This window comes from Aquarana catesbeiana, linkage group LG02 (genome assembly GCF_042186555.1).
Source record: "Aquarana catesbeiana isolate 2022-GZ linkage group LG02, ASM4218655v1, whole genome shotgun sequence".
NCBI classification, from domain to species: Eukaryota; Metazoa; Chordata; class Amphibia; order Anura; family Ranidae; genus Aquarana; species Aquarana catesbeiana.
In genome coordinates this window covers 131,103,608-131,121,371 of record NC_133325.1, presented here as the reverse complement: position 1 = coordinate 131,121,371, position 17,764 = coordinate 131,103,608, and the positions used below count along the sequence as shown (strand labels likewise).

The 17,764-nt window shown below is 44.1% G+C and overlaps 1 protein-coding gene across 6 annotated transcripts in view; it reads left to right on the top strand.

The window, feature by feature from the left end:
* The window catches only part of PARP4 (poly(ADP-ribose) polymerase family member 4), a 570,213-nt gene that overhangs the window by 286,587 nt on the left and 265,862 nt on the right, over positions 1-17,764 (top strand). For all 6 annotated transcript variants that reach the window (XM_073613478.1, XM_073613479.1, XM_073613476.1 and 3 more), the window contains exon 30: positions 6,689-6,787. In XM_073613478.1, the coding sequence (XP_073469579.1) occupies positions 6,689-6,787 (99 nt within the window). The remainder of the gene's footprint in view (positions 1-6,688; positions 6,788-17,764) is intronic.

The window sequence follows — 17,764 nt, the reverse complement described above, 5'->3', positions numbered from 1 at the left end:
CCTCAGTCGACATCCCCTATGTGGACCTCAGAGGGGGGGTCCCAGTGGGTGAGACCCCCGTCCCCCCCTGAGTTTTTGGTGTAGCGCTTAGGCATATAGCCTAGTATAGGGCACTCCTGCCCTCCCCTACCTCCTCTGTTTAACAATCCTATCTGACTCTGCCGCACGGATGTGGCCACCTTGCGGGCTGGTGGCCACACTCCCTATCCTGTCAGGGAGTGAGGATGAAGGCAGAAAGGCTTGAAGGGGCGCTGGTTGACGCACTTATTGCTTTTGTGCGGGAACCTTTCAAGATGGGGGATGCAGCGGTGGCGGGCCGGTACCCTCTTGGATAAGCCGTCTTGCGTGGCGAAAGCGTTCCCTTCCCTCTCTTATTTTGACAAATTTGTCCATGAAGACTGGGAGTGTCCAAAGTGCCTTTGGTATTTCCAAAAACGCTTGCTGTAATGGTACCCCTTTGGGGAGTCCCCCCTTCAGAAGGGGACTGTTACACCAGTAGTGAACCCCTCTGTTTCTAGGCTGCTCGAGGCAGCCATGGCTCCAATAGAGGAATCTCTGGCTTGTAAGGCCCAGCTGGCATACCTGGAGGGGGAGCATATGCCTATGTTGCTTTGGGGACTTATTGTGGTTTGTCCACTATGCCTCTTGGTCGCAGTTCCCCAGGTTGCTGAGTCTGTTGCCTCAGTGGTGCTTAGACATGTATTTTGGGGGGCTACTCTGAATGACCTGTCGCGTCTTGAGTTTGTCTGGTTGTAAGATAGTTTTCGGCTGTGTTCCTACAAACAGTTTGTTTGTTGCTCCCAATGGTCGTCTGTCTCTAGACTGCTTTCTGTTCTCCGCGGGGGGCTGTGCAAGCCCCGTTGCTGCAGAGTGTGATTGTCCCGGTTCCCGTGCTGGGAACAGTGTCAGGGGTTTTGTTCGAAACTGTTCACAGTCTAAAAGATGGTGGGCATGGTACATCTTATTCTGGACCTCAAGGCCCTGACCTGTCTTGTGTGGGTACAGGAGTTCTGGATGGAGTCCGTCCACGCAGCGGTGGCACTTCATCATGGAGTCTTTCTGACTTCTACGACATAACAAATGCTTACTTAAGCATTCTGTTATGTGCCTGACTCCAGCACTTTCTCCGTCTTGCTGTGGGTGCAGAGCATTATCGGCGCGTGGTGTGGCCCTGTGATCTGGCCACCACTCCTCGGGTGTTCACGAGGTGTTGGCCCTGGATCTGGCATGGCTACGTCAGTGGGGGTTGATGGTCCTGGCTGCCTGGGCGATCTTCTTTGCCGACTTCTCGATTACCCCGAGGAGCAACGTAGTCCCTATACAGACTTTCTCTGATTTCATTTGGCGGGTATACCGTCGGAAGTCTGCTTTGGCCCTGCCAGAAGGTTGGTTTATCTGAGCCTGACTGGGTTTCAGGTCTGACCAGCGTGTTTCTTCCCCTGGACAGACTCCAGAAGTGGCATGCGGCGTTTTTCATTTACTATCCGGCAGGTGGGCTCCTCTGTGGATCTGCATGTGGGTGTTGGGTCTGATGGTATCCCCCTTTTTTTTGAGGCAAGATCATTTGCACAGTTCCATGTAGGCTCCCTTCGGGGAGATCCTGGCATAATGGGACAAATGCCCAAGGTCTCTGAACTATCAGATTCAGCTGATTCAGAGTCAGGAAATCAGAGGTTCCCTAGTCTGGTGGTTTCGCTCTCTGGTTCTTCAGTGGGGAAGACCCTTTCTCCCCTTGTATTGAAAAGGGTGACCACCAATACCAGTCTGTCCGGGTGAGGAGATGTCCTGGGACTGAGCTCTGCTCGGGGTCCTTGGATATTGGTGGAATCCGGGCTACAGTGTAATATCCCGGAACTTCAATCGATCAGACTATGTCTGGATCATGGACGGTTTGACTTCGGGGGCTCCCAGTATGGATCCAGTCGGACAAGGCAACAGCGGTGGCTTATGTCCTTCTCCAGGGTGGGCCAAAAAGGCTGTTGGCAACCCTGGCTGTTGCCAGTATCCTCCTCCGGTGGGCAGAATGTCTAGTTCTGGCCCTTTCCGACGTATGCATTCCAGGAGTGGAATACTGTCAGACAGCTACCTCAGTTGGCTAGGGTTGGGCCACAGGGTGGGCCTTTCTCTGGGCCGTGTTTCATCAGATTTGTCCTCGTTCCTTTTGGGTGGCTACGTTTCCGACCTCTATTTACGGAAGGATGATCAGGAATAGGCCTTGAGTACCATAGAGGGCCAGATGTCGACCTGGGGGGTCTTCTTCAGTGTCTCCTGGTCTCGCACTCCCTGGTGCGTGCCTTTTTGTTCAAGGGGTTAGACGTCCGTTTCCACAGGTGCATTTTTTTCTACCGCCGTGGGATCTGAACTTGGTGTTTTAGGTTCTCCAAAGGCCTCTCTATCTCTCTCTCAAAATGTTCGGGAGGTTCCACTGCTGTCTCGGAAGGTGGTCTCTTGGCGGCTATCACCTCTACTAGCAAGGTGTCATAAATGGTGGCGTTTTCTGTCCTTCACCTTACCCAGGTTAGGGTGGTGCTTCTCCCTTTTTTACATTCATCCTTGGATTTCCATTTGAATAAGGACATTGGGTTGGCTTCTTGTGTCCCTGGTCAGCACATCCCAAGGAATTGGCTTTATCTGGCCTGGATGTGTTTTGGGGGATTCGGATGTATTTGCCAGCCACTGAGTCTGTTGGTGGTCAGGCTCACTGTATTCTTGGACGGGCCAAGAAGGGGGCTGTCTGTTTTTTTCTGCAGCCTGGTTTCTGGATGGATCGGACAGATGATGTCTCTGGGCTATCCTGTCAGGGATCGATTTCCTCCTTTCCCTGTTATGACACTTTCTTCTCAGGCACATAGTGCTTTTTGGGCCTTCTGTCATCAGGCGGCCGTTGCGCAAGTTGGCAAGGCGTGGCCACTGGTTGTCGGTGTACATTTTCACAAGTCCTACAAAGTGGATGGTTTGGCATCTGCGGATGCCTCTTTTGGTCGCAAGATTTTTTGCAGGCCGCTGTTTAGAGGATCTATTCCCTCTTGAAGGGGTATCGTTCAGGTTGGGTTCCAGCTTGTCCTGAGTGAAGCTTCTGTTACCTGGTTGGCTCTTGTATTAGCCTTGGGATTTTCCATTGTCCCACCCCTCATGTTGGCACTGCTTTGGGACGTCCCTATCGTTATGAATAATGAAGGCTGTGTCTGTCAGTGAACGAATGAGAAAATAGGATTTTTTACTTACCGTAAAATCCGTTTCTCTGAGTTAATTGACAGACACAGCACCCACCCCTCTATGGAGTTTTTCTTGATACTTCTATTACTGCTTGCTACTAAACTGAGCAGGGAGGGGGGTATATACTGACTGAGGATGGCGTATGGGAGTGGCCAAGTGTTTTGTTTTTTTTTGTTCTGCCTACTCCAGCGGAGGCGATATAACCTTATCGTTATGAATAAAGAAGGCTGTGTCTGTCAATGAACTCAGAGAAACGGTAAGTAATAAATCCTATTTTTTTTACTTTTCATTTTTATTGGGAAATGCAAAGACAGACAAAAAGGGTCACAGTAACCATTACAAAAGCCAGAGCCCTGGCACAAGCATACAAATACTGTGAAGGAAAAACGCGTCTAAATTTCTAGAACAAATAAGATAGAATTTGTATAGTCTCAAACTATTTCCATGTAGTGCAAAGGTGGGGTGAATAATCATAGGGTATTGCTACCCGCCTAGTGAGGAGAGTAATAAAACTGAATCAAGCATTTCACTGTTCTAAATTTACACAAGAAGAGTGTCATGAATATATATATAGAACATTGGAAAGGACAGGAAAGGGAGAAAAAAAGGGTGTAAAGGAAAATAGAAACCTGGAGAAAAAGTAAAGCTCCCAGGGGATGAGCTAAACCTGATCAGGTCCCTTACAGCCTCACATACACTTACTATAGTCGGCCCAAGGGCTCCAGATGGCCTCAAAGCGCTTAGTAGTGTTGTTAACCGCACTGGCAATTTGTTCGTTTAGCATTATTTCACGATACATTTTGTCTATATAAGCACATACACACAGAGGTCTTCTTCCAGGAGCAGGCTATAGTTAAAGGTTTTTTTTTAAATTTTATTTAAAAAAACAAACATGTCCATAAGACACTCGTTTCCTCATCACTGGCTGTGAGTGACAGTAGCAGGAGCAAGTGGCTCCCGCTGCTGTATCTCAGCCAAGGAGGAGGGAGAAAGCCAAGAGAGCCTCAGGCTCTCATTTACATCGCTGGATCAAGATCAAGCTCAGGTATGGGAGGGCTGCGGGGGAAGGTGCATGTTGAAGGTTTCTTACAACCACCTTAAGTCTTGTATTACTGAGATTTGAGTTCCATTTCTATCATAGTTGGCTTTCTCTCCACTTACTTGCTAATGCTTTATTGAGATAACCTACCTCTACAAATCCAAAAATAAAAGGATGTTAAAGTACAAACATCCTTGGGGCAAGGACTTATAGGAACTGTTCTATGATGTTTGTAAAATGCTGTTACTCTTCAAGGCCTCATGCACGTGGGCGTTTAATAGCTTAAAGATCCTTGAGCGTAAACTTTTTGGCACTTTCCCATGCTCAGGGAGCTGTAGGTGTCACATACAGCTGTCAATACAAGGGAATGGCTGTATGCAGCTGTACTCATGTAAACCCCGCTGACGTTTACCATGCTCCCTGCATGTGCCACTTTTGCGTTTGGGGAAGTATGGCATATGCACATGTGCAGGTAAATGCTAATGCCAAATTGATCAGCATTCACACGAGTACAGTTGTTTACAGCTATTTCCTTGTATTTGTGGCTGTATGCAGCACATGCAGCTCCCTGGTTGTGAGAAACTGCCAGGGATTTTAGACTCTGGAACTTTTAGACTATTAAACATCCGTGTGCATGTACTCCCTGGTCTAATATTGATCCTTGCTGGTCAGAAAAATAATGCATACTTTTCATCTCATCACAGTGGGCCCTTGTGATGAGATGAAACCTGATTATGCTGTCACAATAGGGCTTTGCATTGTAAAGACATCTCACTATGCCAGACTAGACCTGGTAATATGAGCTGAAAGGGCTTATAAAGCCTAAACATTTTTATTACCTTACTACATTCCTTGCATTATTTACCTGAACTCTCATTTGATCCAACTTTGTGCCCATCTGCTTCTCTTCTCTCCCTTCACTTCCTGGTCTCACGGGATTTGCTAAGGCAGTAGGAGCAATCGCTCCCCCTGCTGCCAATCAAAGCCAGTGGCAAGGGAGTGAGGGCGGGGCCAAGTCTCGCTGTATGTGCTAATACACGCAGACAGCGAGGCTTTGGAGTGAGCCCACACGAGTGCCTCTGAAGGGGGGTCTGCACTGAAGGGGGTGGTCTGCACTAAAGGGGGGGTCTGCACTAAAGGGGGGGTCTGCACCGAAGGGGGGGTCTGCACTGAAAGGGAAGGCTCTCTGGGGACCCTGTTGTAAGGAGGGGCTCTCTGGGAAACCTGATCTAAGGGGGGCTCTCTAGGGAACCTGATGTAATGAGAGGGGCTATGGGGACCCTGATGTAAGTGGGGGGCTCTCTTATATATGGTAAAGGTGGCCAGCAGTTGAGTTTCTATATTCTCCAGTCACATATGTAGGTACAGATCTCATTAGTGGAAATTTAAAAATCTGAAGTTTTATCTGAAATATATATATATATATATATATATATATATATATATATATATATATATATATATATATATATATATATATATAATCATTAATAACAAACCATGGGATCCGCACTCAGCTATGTAACGATGATGTGTATATATATATATATTACACGCACACATGTATATTATATACATGTGTATGCCTGCCCAAGCGTATGACTTTCTTTACTGCGCTGCTATGGGCTCTACCCCAGATATTTTGTAAACTTAGCAATGCCCCTTTCTATAGGTAAGCCTATAATGAGGCTTACCTATAGGTACTGTAAATATCTCATTAACGTGCACTGTTTAGGAGATATTTACTGTAGATGTAGCCGGTGACATCACCGGCACATGCTCTCTGAAGGAATGGTCACCTGTGCTTTTCCTCCAGAGTCCCATGGTGTAAACATGCATGGGAATGACATCATCGCAGCTCCAGACACTCACGCAGCCAGATTCCACGAACCCGGAAGGCAGACCAGGTGAAGATGAAAGCGCCTTCAGCAGTGACAGCGCGCCGCTGGAGTTCTTCATTCTAAGGAAAGTTTACATACGCTAGTATGTGATGCATACTGTTTGCGCAGGCACGAGAGCACATTCATTTCAATGAGCAGCTGTGCCCTGCAAAAAGCAGGAAAGAGGTCCCTGCACTACTTTGGAAATCGCAGCCTGCATGGGAACCACGGGTACAGCACGGTTCCCAGTGTGGGTGCGATTTACAGTGTGGGCAGCGTGCTATCAGGATTAATGGCACCTGCCCACGGGTCCTGCATTTTTCTGAGTGGCGGGGTTGCAGCTGTGGAAATTTGTGCAGGTCCCGCAGCTGCAATACCCGCACAGGTGTGAATTTAGCCTAATAGTTAAATTGGAAACAAAGTTGTGTTTGTATTCATTATACAAATTGTATAATGTAGTGTAGCTACTTGCTGCCATTACTGTTTGTGTTGATGTTATTGCATATTGTTTTGGACATAATTTTTAACATAACAATATGGCATTAACTTTCAGAGTGCTGAGGAAAGTGAGAATGTTGAACCAAACATTCTTGAAATCCTATCTGCTGAAGACGTGGATGTATTACCATATATGGCTTATGAAGATAAAGAGGTATGTTCAAATAACTAGTCAGCAATATTCATTTAAAGCAAAGTTGAGGCAAAGAGCACTAGAAAGCTGCAGTGGAAAAAAATCAGCCAACAAATCAAAACAGAAAAAACACTCTTGTATTACCACCGTGCTAAAGTGAGCAGTGTTGAGACAGTATTGCATTATGTGGAGTCTTTTTGTCTCCTAAATATTCTGCTATCGAGGCTTCCTAATACTGCATCCTGTATCCTGAGTTACTGTGAACACGCCGGTGTATACCATCCACAGCCATAGAAGAGGAACATCTGGATTTCTTTCTCAATGGATCAGCGATCCAACCAAGCGCTGTGTGACTTCTCTGAGTAAGAGGGGTTGCTGGCTTTCCAGATTCCTAATACTGCATTCTGTATCCTGAGTTGCTGTCAACATCCTGGTGTATAACATCCATGGCCATAGCAGAGGAATGTCTGGATTTCTTTCTCAGTGGATCAGAGATCCAACCAAGTGCTGTGTGACCTCTCTGAGTAAGAGGGTTCGCTGGCATTTCCATAAGCCTCCATTTTTGATTATGGTAATGGATTTCACGCCGCCAGGTGTATGATCGTCATATCCAAACACTCTTTTCTTCCATGGGACTTTCTTTGATGGAATCCAGTTTTATATGAACTTTTTGTTTGCACAATTGCACTTTTTTCACATGTGATGTCATTTTGCATATGTGTCTTCAAATTTTATTCACAGTTATTATTGTTTATATAAAATTGATTGTCTGCATATTAGTACATTTGATATTTGTTTGTATTCGCACAAATGCACTTTATTTTTTAGCGCTGCACTTTTTTTACATAATGGTCTGGACAGTGTTTTTACAGCCTGGCTATTGAGGCCCAGGTCCTGAGGGACAGAGGCTTATCAGATTCAGTTTTCATGACTCTTCTTCTTGCTAAAAAGTCCACTTCTCACAAAATGTACCATTGCACCTGGAAGACTTATTTTGCGTGGTTGTGGTACAACCAGAGAAAGTCTCATTCTAGACAATACTCTGTATGGTGTATCCGGACCTTTCTCCAGTTGGGTCTAAATTAGCATCTAGCCTTGAGTCACCTCAAGTGACAGATTTCAGCTTGGCTATCCTTTTCCAATGTCCTTGGCCATTCATTTGCTGGTGAAGGCCTTTGTGCAGCAAGTCACTCATTTAGCTCTTCCTAGAGGCTCTCCTGTGATGCCCTAGGAACCTAATCTTATACTGACAGTTCTTCAAAAGCCTCCTGTCAAACCTATCTAGGAAATTCCCTTGGCAGAATTCGCTTTTTCTTGTTTACATCTCTTCTCTCTTTGTCCTTTTCGCAGAGGGCTTACTGCTTCTTGTTCCACCATTGCTAGGTGGATTTGATAGGTCAGTGTTAGGGCCCATACAAACGATAAGAAAATAGGAAGTAAAATTTCCAACGATCGGTCAATTATCTGATCGTTTAGTATAGTGCTTTCGACAACCGATTCCAACTTTTTGGATGACAAAACCTGAAGGTGCATGCAATAAAACTTTATCGTACATAAACACAACATCCGATTTTGCTGAAGCAAGACTATGCATGCTCAAAAATGAAAGAATACATCGCAAAACAATTCAACACATTACATCACTTCCAAAGTTGTATTTGTCATACGAGAAGTTTCATAAGTTGAGTAACCTTATTCGTCCGATAATCTGATCGCGTGTATGAGGCTTTAGAGTCTATTCTCCTATTCTCTAAAAGATAAGGCTCCTCCCATACCTGTTAAGGCCCACTCCACTGAGTCTGTGGGAGTTTCTTGGGCTTTGTTTCACTGATTTGTAAGGCTTCCACCTGGTATTCTATTCACATGTTTGTTGAGTTTTACCAGGTGAATGTTCAAGCCTCTGCTGATGCTGGCTTTTTGATTACAGTGGGGATTAAATGGGGGAAAAAATCCTGTGACTGATCGGACTCCTTCATTCAAAGATCCTGTTACAGGCATTGTAATCAATGAAAGAACTTTTTCAGTGGAAAAGAGGGCATTCCCTGGTCTGATCATCTTTAGTGCAGCTGAGCCTATAGACCTGAAGCTGTTAACCCTCATAGCTCCAATTGAGTTCAGCATCAGGGAGAGAACAGGGTGTCTTTTGGCTGTGGTAGGGGGGCTGAGTGACCTTTGGTGACCTTTAGTAAATCAATAATGCAAAAACGATAAAAAAGAGAACGGAAATGTAAACAGCACAAACCAGCACAAACGTAGCACCAACCAACAAGCCCAGTTTAGTGTCTTTTGGCTGTTGTAGGGAGGCTGAGTGACCTTAGCTGACCTTTATTAAATCATTAACCGCTTCAACCCTGGAGGATTTGGCTGCTCAATGACCAGAGCACTTTTTACAATTTGGCACTGCGTTGCTTTAACTGGTAATTGCGCGGTCATGCAATGCTGTACCCAAACAAAATGTGCGTCCTTTTTTTCCCACAAATAGAGCTTTCTTTTGATGGTATTTGATTGTCTCTGAAATTTTTATTTTTTGCGATGTAAACAGAAAAGCCTGAAAATTAAAAAAAAAAATTATTTTCTACTTTTTGTAATAAAAAAAATCCAAAATAATCAATTTTAGTCATACATTTAGGCCAAAATGTATTCAGCCACATGTCTTTAGTAAAAAAATGTCAATTAGCGAATATTTATTGGTTTGCGCAAAAGTTATAGCGTCTACAAACTAGGGTACATTTTCTGTAATTTACGCAGCTTTTAGTTTATGACTGCCTATCTCATTTCTTGAGGCGCTAAAATGGCAGGGCAGTACAACCCCCCCCCCCCCCAAATGACCCCATTTTGGAAAGTAGACACCCCAAGGAAATTGCTGAGAGGCTTGTTGAGCCCATTGAATATTTTATTTTTTTTGTCACAAGTGATTGAAAAATGACAATAAATGACAAAAAAAAAATTACACAAAGTTGTCACCAAATTATATATTGCTCACACGTGCCATGGTTATATGTGAAATTACACCCCAAATTACATTATGCTGCTGAGTATGGGAATACCTCATGTGTGAAACTTTTTGGGAGCCTAGCCGCGTACAGGACCCTGAAAATCAAGCACCGCCTTTTGGTTTTTTTTTTATTTCACTCCTCACTACCTATCACAGTTTTGATGGCCATAAAATGCCAAGCTAGCACAAACCCCCCCCCCCCAAATGACCCCATTTTGGAAAGTAGACACCCCAAGCTATTTGATGATAGGCATGTTGAGTCCATAGAATAATTTATATTTTGCCACAAGTTGCAGGAAAATAATTTTTTTTTTTTTTTTTTGCACAAAGTTGTCACTAAATGATATATTGCTCAAACATGCCATGGGCATATGTGGAATTACACCCCAAAATACATTCTGCTGCTTCTCCTGAGTATGGGGATACTACATGTGTGAGACTTTTTGGCTAAATGCGTACAGGATCTCGAAATCCAATCACCGCCTTCAGGCTTTCTAAGAGCGTAAATTTTTGATTTCACTCCTCGCTGCCTATCACAGTTTCAGAGGCCATGAAATGCCAAGATGGCACAACCCCCCCCCCCCTAAATTACCCCATTTTGGAAAGTAGACACCCCAAGCTATTTGCTAAGAGGCATGTTGAGTATTTTTCAGATCTCACTTTTTGTCACAAAGTTTTGAAAATTGAATAAAGGAAAAAAAAATAAATTTTTCTTTTCTTTCTTCATTTTCAGAAATAAATGAGAGCTGCAAAATACTCACCATGCCTCTTAGCAAATAATTTGGGATGTCTACTTTCCAAAATGGGGTCATTTGGGGAGGTTTTGTGCTATCTGGACATTTCAGGGCCTAGGCTCCCAAAAAAGTCTCACACATGTGGTATCCCCGTACTCAGGAGAAGCAGCAGAATGTATTTTGGGGTGTAATTCCACATATCCTCATGGCATGTTTGAACTATATATCATTTAGTGACAACTTTGCGCAAAAAAAAATATTTGTGGCAAAATATAAAATATTCCATGGACTCAACATGCCTATCAGCAAATAGCTTTCCAAAAAGGGGTCATTTGGGGGGGGTTGAACTGTCCTAGCATTTTATGCACAACATTTAGAAGCTTATGTCACACATCACCCACTCTTCTAACCACTTGAAGACAAATCCCTTTCTGACACTTTTTGTTTACATGAAAAAAATTTTTTTTTTGCTAGAAAATTACTTTGAACCCCCAAACATTATATATTTTTTTAAAGCAAAGGCCCTACAGATTAAAATGGTGGGTGTTGCAACCTTTTTTTCTCGCAGTATTTGCGTAGCGAATTTTCAAATGCATTTTTTTGGAAAAAAAAAACACTTTTTTAAATTTTAATGCACTAAAACACACTATATTGCCCAAATGTTTGATCTTATGACGAGTGATGCCATGGATACCAAAGACGACATGCTTTAACCCCTTGCCGACCAGCTCATGCCAATATACGTCGGCAGAAGGGCATGTACAGGCATATAAACGTGCCTGTACGTTGCCCTTTGAGATGCGTCATTGTGGGCGCGTGCCCGCCGCGAGCTCCGTGACTGCGATCGCGGGTCCCGCAGACTCGATATCCGCGGGGATACCTGCGATCATCTCACGGAGAGGAAGAGCGGGGAAATGCTAATGTAAACAAGCATTTCCCCATTCAGCCTAGTGACACTGACACTGATCACAGCTCCCTGTTTTCGAGAGCGGTGATCAGTGTCTTGTCACACATAGCCCAGCCCCCACACAGTTAGAATCACTACCTAGGACACACTTAACCCCTGCAGCGCCCCTTAGTGGTTAACCCCTTCACTGCCAGTCACATTTACACAGTAATCAGTGCATTTTTAATCGCACTGATCGCTGTATAAATGTGAATAGTCCCAAAATAGCACCAAAATTATTAATAAAAATGGCATAAAACTATCCCCTATTTTGTAGACGCTATAACTTTTGTGCAAACCAATCAATAAACGCTTATTGCGATTTTTTTTTTTTTTTTTTTTTTTTTTTTTTTTACCAAAAATATGTAGCAGAATAAAAAATTTTTTCATTATATATATTTTTTTTGGGGATATTTATCATAGCAAAAAGTAAAAAATATTGCGTTTTTTCAAAATTGACGCTCTTTTTTTTGTTTATAGCGCAAAAAATAAAAACCGCAGAGGTGATCAAATGCCACCAAAAGAAATCTCCATTTATGGGAAAAAAAGGACGTCAATTTTGTTTGGGAGCCATGTTGCGCGACCGCACAATTGTCAGTTAAAGCGACGCAGTGTCGAATCGAAAAAAAACGCTCTGGTCTTTGGGCAGCCAAATGGTCCGGGGCTGAAGTGGTTAAAATTGCAGCGGCGACAAACTACATACATTTTTAAAAGCCTTTAAAAACCTTTTACAGGTTACCACTTTAGATTTACAGAGGAGGTCTACTTCTAAAATTACTGCCCTCGATCTGACCTTCATGGTGATACCTCACATGCATGATGCAATTTCTGTTTACATGACACCAGATCGACGCTTGCATTCGCCTTTGTGCGTGAGCACGGGGGGACAGGTGTGTTTCTTTTTTGTTTTATTATTATTATTTAGTTTGCTTTTTTGTTTTTTCTTTTTTAAACTGTTCCTTTCATTTTTTTTAACATTTTTATTGTTATCTCAGGGAATGTAAATATCCCCAATGATAGCAATAGGTAGTGACAGGTACTCTTTTTTGAAAAAATTGGGGTTTTGCCCTCAAAACATCTGACCACACCAAGATCGGTGTGATTAAATGCTTTTCCAATTTCCCAATGGCGCTGTTTATATCCGGCGAAACCTAAGTCATGAAATGCTCGTAGCTTCCGGTTTCTTAGGCCATAGAGATGATTGGAGCCGTTCTGGTCTCCGATCAGCTCTATGGTCAGCTGGCGGAACCACCGGCTGCATTCTCGGGTTACCTGTTGGGACAGGAGAGCCCAAGAAAACCATGGAGGACGGTGGGAGTGTGATGTGATGGCCATCTCATCGTTCGAGACCCTGTGTTAGTATGCCTAGGACTGTGCAATGCTGTACCCTACGCTGATACTTCACTAGTGTGTGGTAGCGTTCAAAACAGTCACCAATGCAAAGACCAGGTTGGTCAGGACAGGAGGGACAATAAAAGCGGGTGTCATTCCTATATTTGCACTTTCTACAGACACAACATCTTCTTTGGGGGTTTCTTTGGGTAGGGGTACCAGAGAGGACATGTGTAAAATGCCTCTCATACAGCCGGCTCACTGCATTTGGATTGGAAGTTGGGCCACAGCACCGTCTCGAAACAAAAGGGCTGTGATGATCTCTTCCTGGAATTTAAGGAAGGATCTAGATCGTCCTGAACCTTTGTATAGCACATAAGCATTCAGCAGAGCCAATTGAAATAAGTATACAGACACTTTTTTGTACCAGTGTCTGGCCTTACGGGCAATTAGGTACGGCGCCAACAACTGGTCGTTGAGGTCCACCCCTCCCATATTAAGGTTATATTCATGTACACAGAGGGGTTTCTCCACAACACCAGTCGCTGTAGGAATTTGGACCGTCATGTCTGCGTGAAGGGAGGACAGAACAAAAACATTCTTAATACCCCTCCACTTCACAGCGAGCAAATTATTACACTTCAAGCAGGCTCTATCCCCCAGCCTAAGATGGGAATCTACAAGCTGCTGGGGTAAGCCCCGGCGATTAGATCGCATATGTATTCTGGGCAGTTCTCCGGCTCTACGTAACTATCTCTTCCCTCGTAAACCATAAAACTATATGTATAGCCTGTGGCCCTGTCACAGAGCTTATACATCTTGACCCCATATGTGGCACGCTTGCTGGGAAGATACTGTTTGAATGACAAGCGGCCAGAAAACTTAATCAGGGACTCATCAACGCAGACAACTTGATCGGGAGTAAACAAGGCTGTAAACTGTTGGTTGAAGTGGTTTATGAGGAGACAAATTATGTAGAGCTGATCAAATCCAGGGTCAGCTCGAGGACGACAGAGTTCATTATCATTGAAGTGCATGAACCGCAAGATCTGCTCATATCGTGTCATGGTCATGGATACAGAGAACACGGCATATGGTGAATTGGGTCAGTGGACCAATAATGACCGCAATTCACTCTTTTTAGCTATGCCCATGAGGAGGGATAGGCCCAGGAAGGTCTTAAATTCGGAAACCGTAAAAGGATTCCAATCTCTGGCAAGGGTCAGATGGAGATTAGCTGTGATAAATTGCTTTGGTTCACAATAGATCTATAGAGATCTTCCGTGAAAAATAGCGAATAAAAATCAAGTGACGTAAAATCAACTGTTTCCATCTGAATTCCGGGTTGGCCAGTGAATGGGGGAAGTACTGGTGCTGCAGAAGTGGTCGGCTCCCAATTAAGATTGGCAAATGCAGCAGAAAGGGCACTATGGGCTCGACGGGCCTGTCTTTTTCTTCTTGGTGGCTGCGAGGCTCTACTTGTGCTAGCCACCTCACCAGCTTGAACTGCACTTATGGGACTCGCCACATCACCACGTGATACTACAGTGCTGGATGTACGACCAGGATGTACTAGGCTGCTGGTGCTTGGCAGTTCACCAGAAGGATGAGCGGCACTAGTACTGGCTCTCTGCTCCATATGAGAGCCCTGAGGTTCCTGCACCTCAACGACAGCAGAAGAATAGGATCGTGTATGCCTGACCTTGGCAGGGACCACAACTCCGTCGTCAGAGCTATCTGTCAGGGTGCCGCTGCTGTCTACTGGTTCGTATTCTGAGCCTGCATCTGACAGATGAGTGACTTCCTCTTCACTATCTGTCATGCTTAGAAACGTGTAGGCCTCTTCACTACTGTACCTTTGATTTGACATTTTGGTCTCTAAATTTACTGGTACAGTAGTGAGACTCACAGGAAAAAAAAGCACCTGACTGTCAGCGACTGATTCAAACGCTACCGAAAAAACTGTTAGCGTTCGCAGGGATCAGGACTGACTCTGTGAATGCTGCAGTTATGTGTGTTGTGTTTTTGTAAGTGACAGTGATCGATTGATACTGCACTTGGGTGGGCTGGGCGCAGGGGCTAAACGCAGGAGCTAGCAGGTATCTGGGCTGATCCCGCTAACGCTGCATTTTTGGGAACCCTAAATTGCTGGGGACGCTAAAATAGTAATGATCGTATCAGATATTGATCAGTTCAGACACTATACTACTAAGGGAGGTGTATGGTGCGTGGGTGTTAGCGCTACTGACACTAATCTGACGCTGCCTGGGATGACGCAGATCGTGACTGACGCTAAAACCTGCGTGATCAGGGGATTAAACCTTTATTGCGTAATATACGGCGGGTGCCCTGACGCTATAAAAAAATATTTTAACTAACCAGAGTCACCCGTGACACTAATACAGTGATCACTGGTGACAGGGGATGATCAAGGGGTTAAACCTTTATTAGGGGGGTCCCTAGACCTATCTGGGATTACACTAAGTACCCTAACACTGATTAATGTCACTAATGACATCAGTACAGTGATAAAAAAAAAATATGAACACTACACTGGATGACACAGTGACAGGGAGTGAAGGGGTTAACTGGGGGGTGAAATATGTGCCTATGTGTACTGATGTTAGTGTAGTGTTGGTGCAACTCACAGTTAGATGTTATCTCTCCTCTCTCTGGATGAAAAGGATTACACAAGGAGAGATGACATCACTTCCCCTGTCTGTGTTTACAGTTACACAGCCAGGGGAGGATTTCATTTGTCAGGACCGATCAGCAGGTCCAGGCCATAAATCATTAGCCTGGGCCTGGAGACTGATCGGTTCTACAACGAATCTGACCCCCTAGGCAGCCGCTTGCCCGACGTAACATGACGACGATTCGCCCAGCCGTGGCATTCTGCCGCAGTAAAACTGTGGCGGTTGGTCGGGAAGCGGTTAATAACACGAAAACGATGAAAGATAGAACAAAAATTCAAATGTAGCACTAACCAACGAGACCAGTTTTGTGTCTTTTGGGTGTTGTAGGGGGGCTGAGTGACCTTTGGTGACCTTTAATTAATCATTAATAATGCAAAAACGTTAAAAGGTAGAATGGAAATGTAAAGGGCAAAAACCAGCACAAACTCGGCACTAACCAACCAGCTTGGTTTCGTGTCATTTGGCTGTTGTAGGGGGGCTAGGTGATGTCATAGTCTGGAAAAAACAATTGCTACTATCTTGAAACTTAAATCAGCACCAGTGTTAATTTTTATGGTACAAAACAGCACAATTGTAGCAATAAAGAAGCACACTTGAGTTTTTATTTGTGCTGATTGTAGGGGGGGGGCAGCAATAAACATTATGTTTTTACATTGACTGCTTTTCTGTTGCCACACATACCTCATATAAAGTCCCATTCATTTCTTTTTTGTTTCGCCTCATGGGGTAAGGATGATCATGAGAAAAGTGAGGGATCAGCCCAGAACTACACAGGAGGAGCTTGTTAATGATCTCAAGGCAGTTGGGACCACAGTCACCAAACAAACCATTGGTAACACAATGTGCATGGATTGAAATCCTGCATCACCCGCAAGGTCCCCCTCCTCAAGAAGGCACATGTACAGGCCCGTCTGAAGTTTGACAATGAACATCTAAATGATTCAGAGAAGGATTGGGAGAAAGTCCTGTGGTCAGATGAGACCAAAATTGAGCTCTTTGGCGTTAACTCGACTCGCCGTGTTTGGAGTAAGAAAATTGCTGACTATGACCCTAAGAACACCATTCCTACAGTCCAGCACGGAGGTGGAAACATGCTTTTGGGCTATTTCTCTGCTAAAGGTACAGGGCATCTTTGCCACATTGAGGGGCCAATGGACAGGGCCATGTATTGTAAAATCTTGGATGAGAACCTTCTTCCCTCAGCTGGAAAACTGAAGATGGGTTGTGAATGGGTCTTCCAGCATGACAATGACCCAAAACATACCACCAAGGCAAGCAAGGTGTGGCTCAAGAAGAAGTACATTAAGGTCATGGAGTGGCTTAGCCAGTATTCAGACCTTAATCCTATAGAAAATGTATGGAGGGAGCTAAAATTTTGAGTTGCCTAGCGACAGCCAAGAAACCTTAAGGATTTAGAGATGATCTGTAAAGAAGAGTGTACCAAAATTGCTCCTGGGATACGTGTAAACCTGGTAACCAACTACAAGAAACATCTTACCTCTGTGCTTGCCAACAAGGGTTTCTCCACCAAATACAGTCATGTTTTGCTTGGGGATACTTATTTTACTCACTGAACTGCAACACAATTTATAACATTTGTATCATGTGTTTTTTCAGGATTTTTGGTTGCTATTCTGCTATAATTTAAAATACACCTATGATAAAAAATGATAGACCCTTAATTTCTTTGTGATCGGCAAACTTACAAAATCTGCAGGGGATCAAATAATCATTTTCCCCACTGTACACAGCTAAAGTTTATGTGCTCTATATATTAACGATAATTATACCAGAAAATGATTGCGTCCAAAAAGGGTCCATGTGAAAAATGCAATAGTGTATGCAAAAGGTCCAAATCCAAACCTAACACTGTGAATCCCACTCCAACTGACTCATCACCACCTTAAGGACAAAACAAGAGGCTTACTGGAGATTTATGACTCTAAAATTATAGAGAAGCCCCATATAGCATGATGTAAAAACCACCACTAAAGGGCAAGGCTTGGGCTTCCATATAGTAAATGAATAACCAAGAGGATACACCAATATCCACATTCCCTCAAATCTCAAACTTAACATAAGGCTTTCACATCCAGACACTGCATTCTAGAAAAATGTGTTTTGAAGCTCCATGCATGGTATCAGAAAGGAAAAACAATATAATACACTAGGCATGGGAACCACGGGTACAGTGCAGTTCCCAGTGCGGGTGTGATTTACAGTGCGGGCATCGTACTATCAGGATTAATGGCACCTGACTGCGGGTCCTGCATTTTGCTGAGCGGGTGGTTGCAG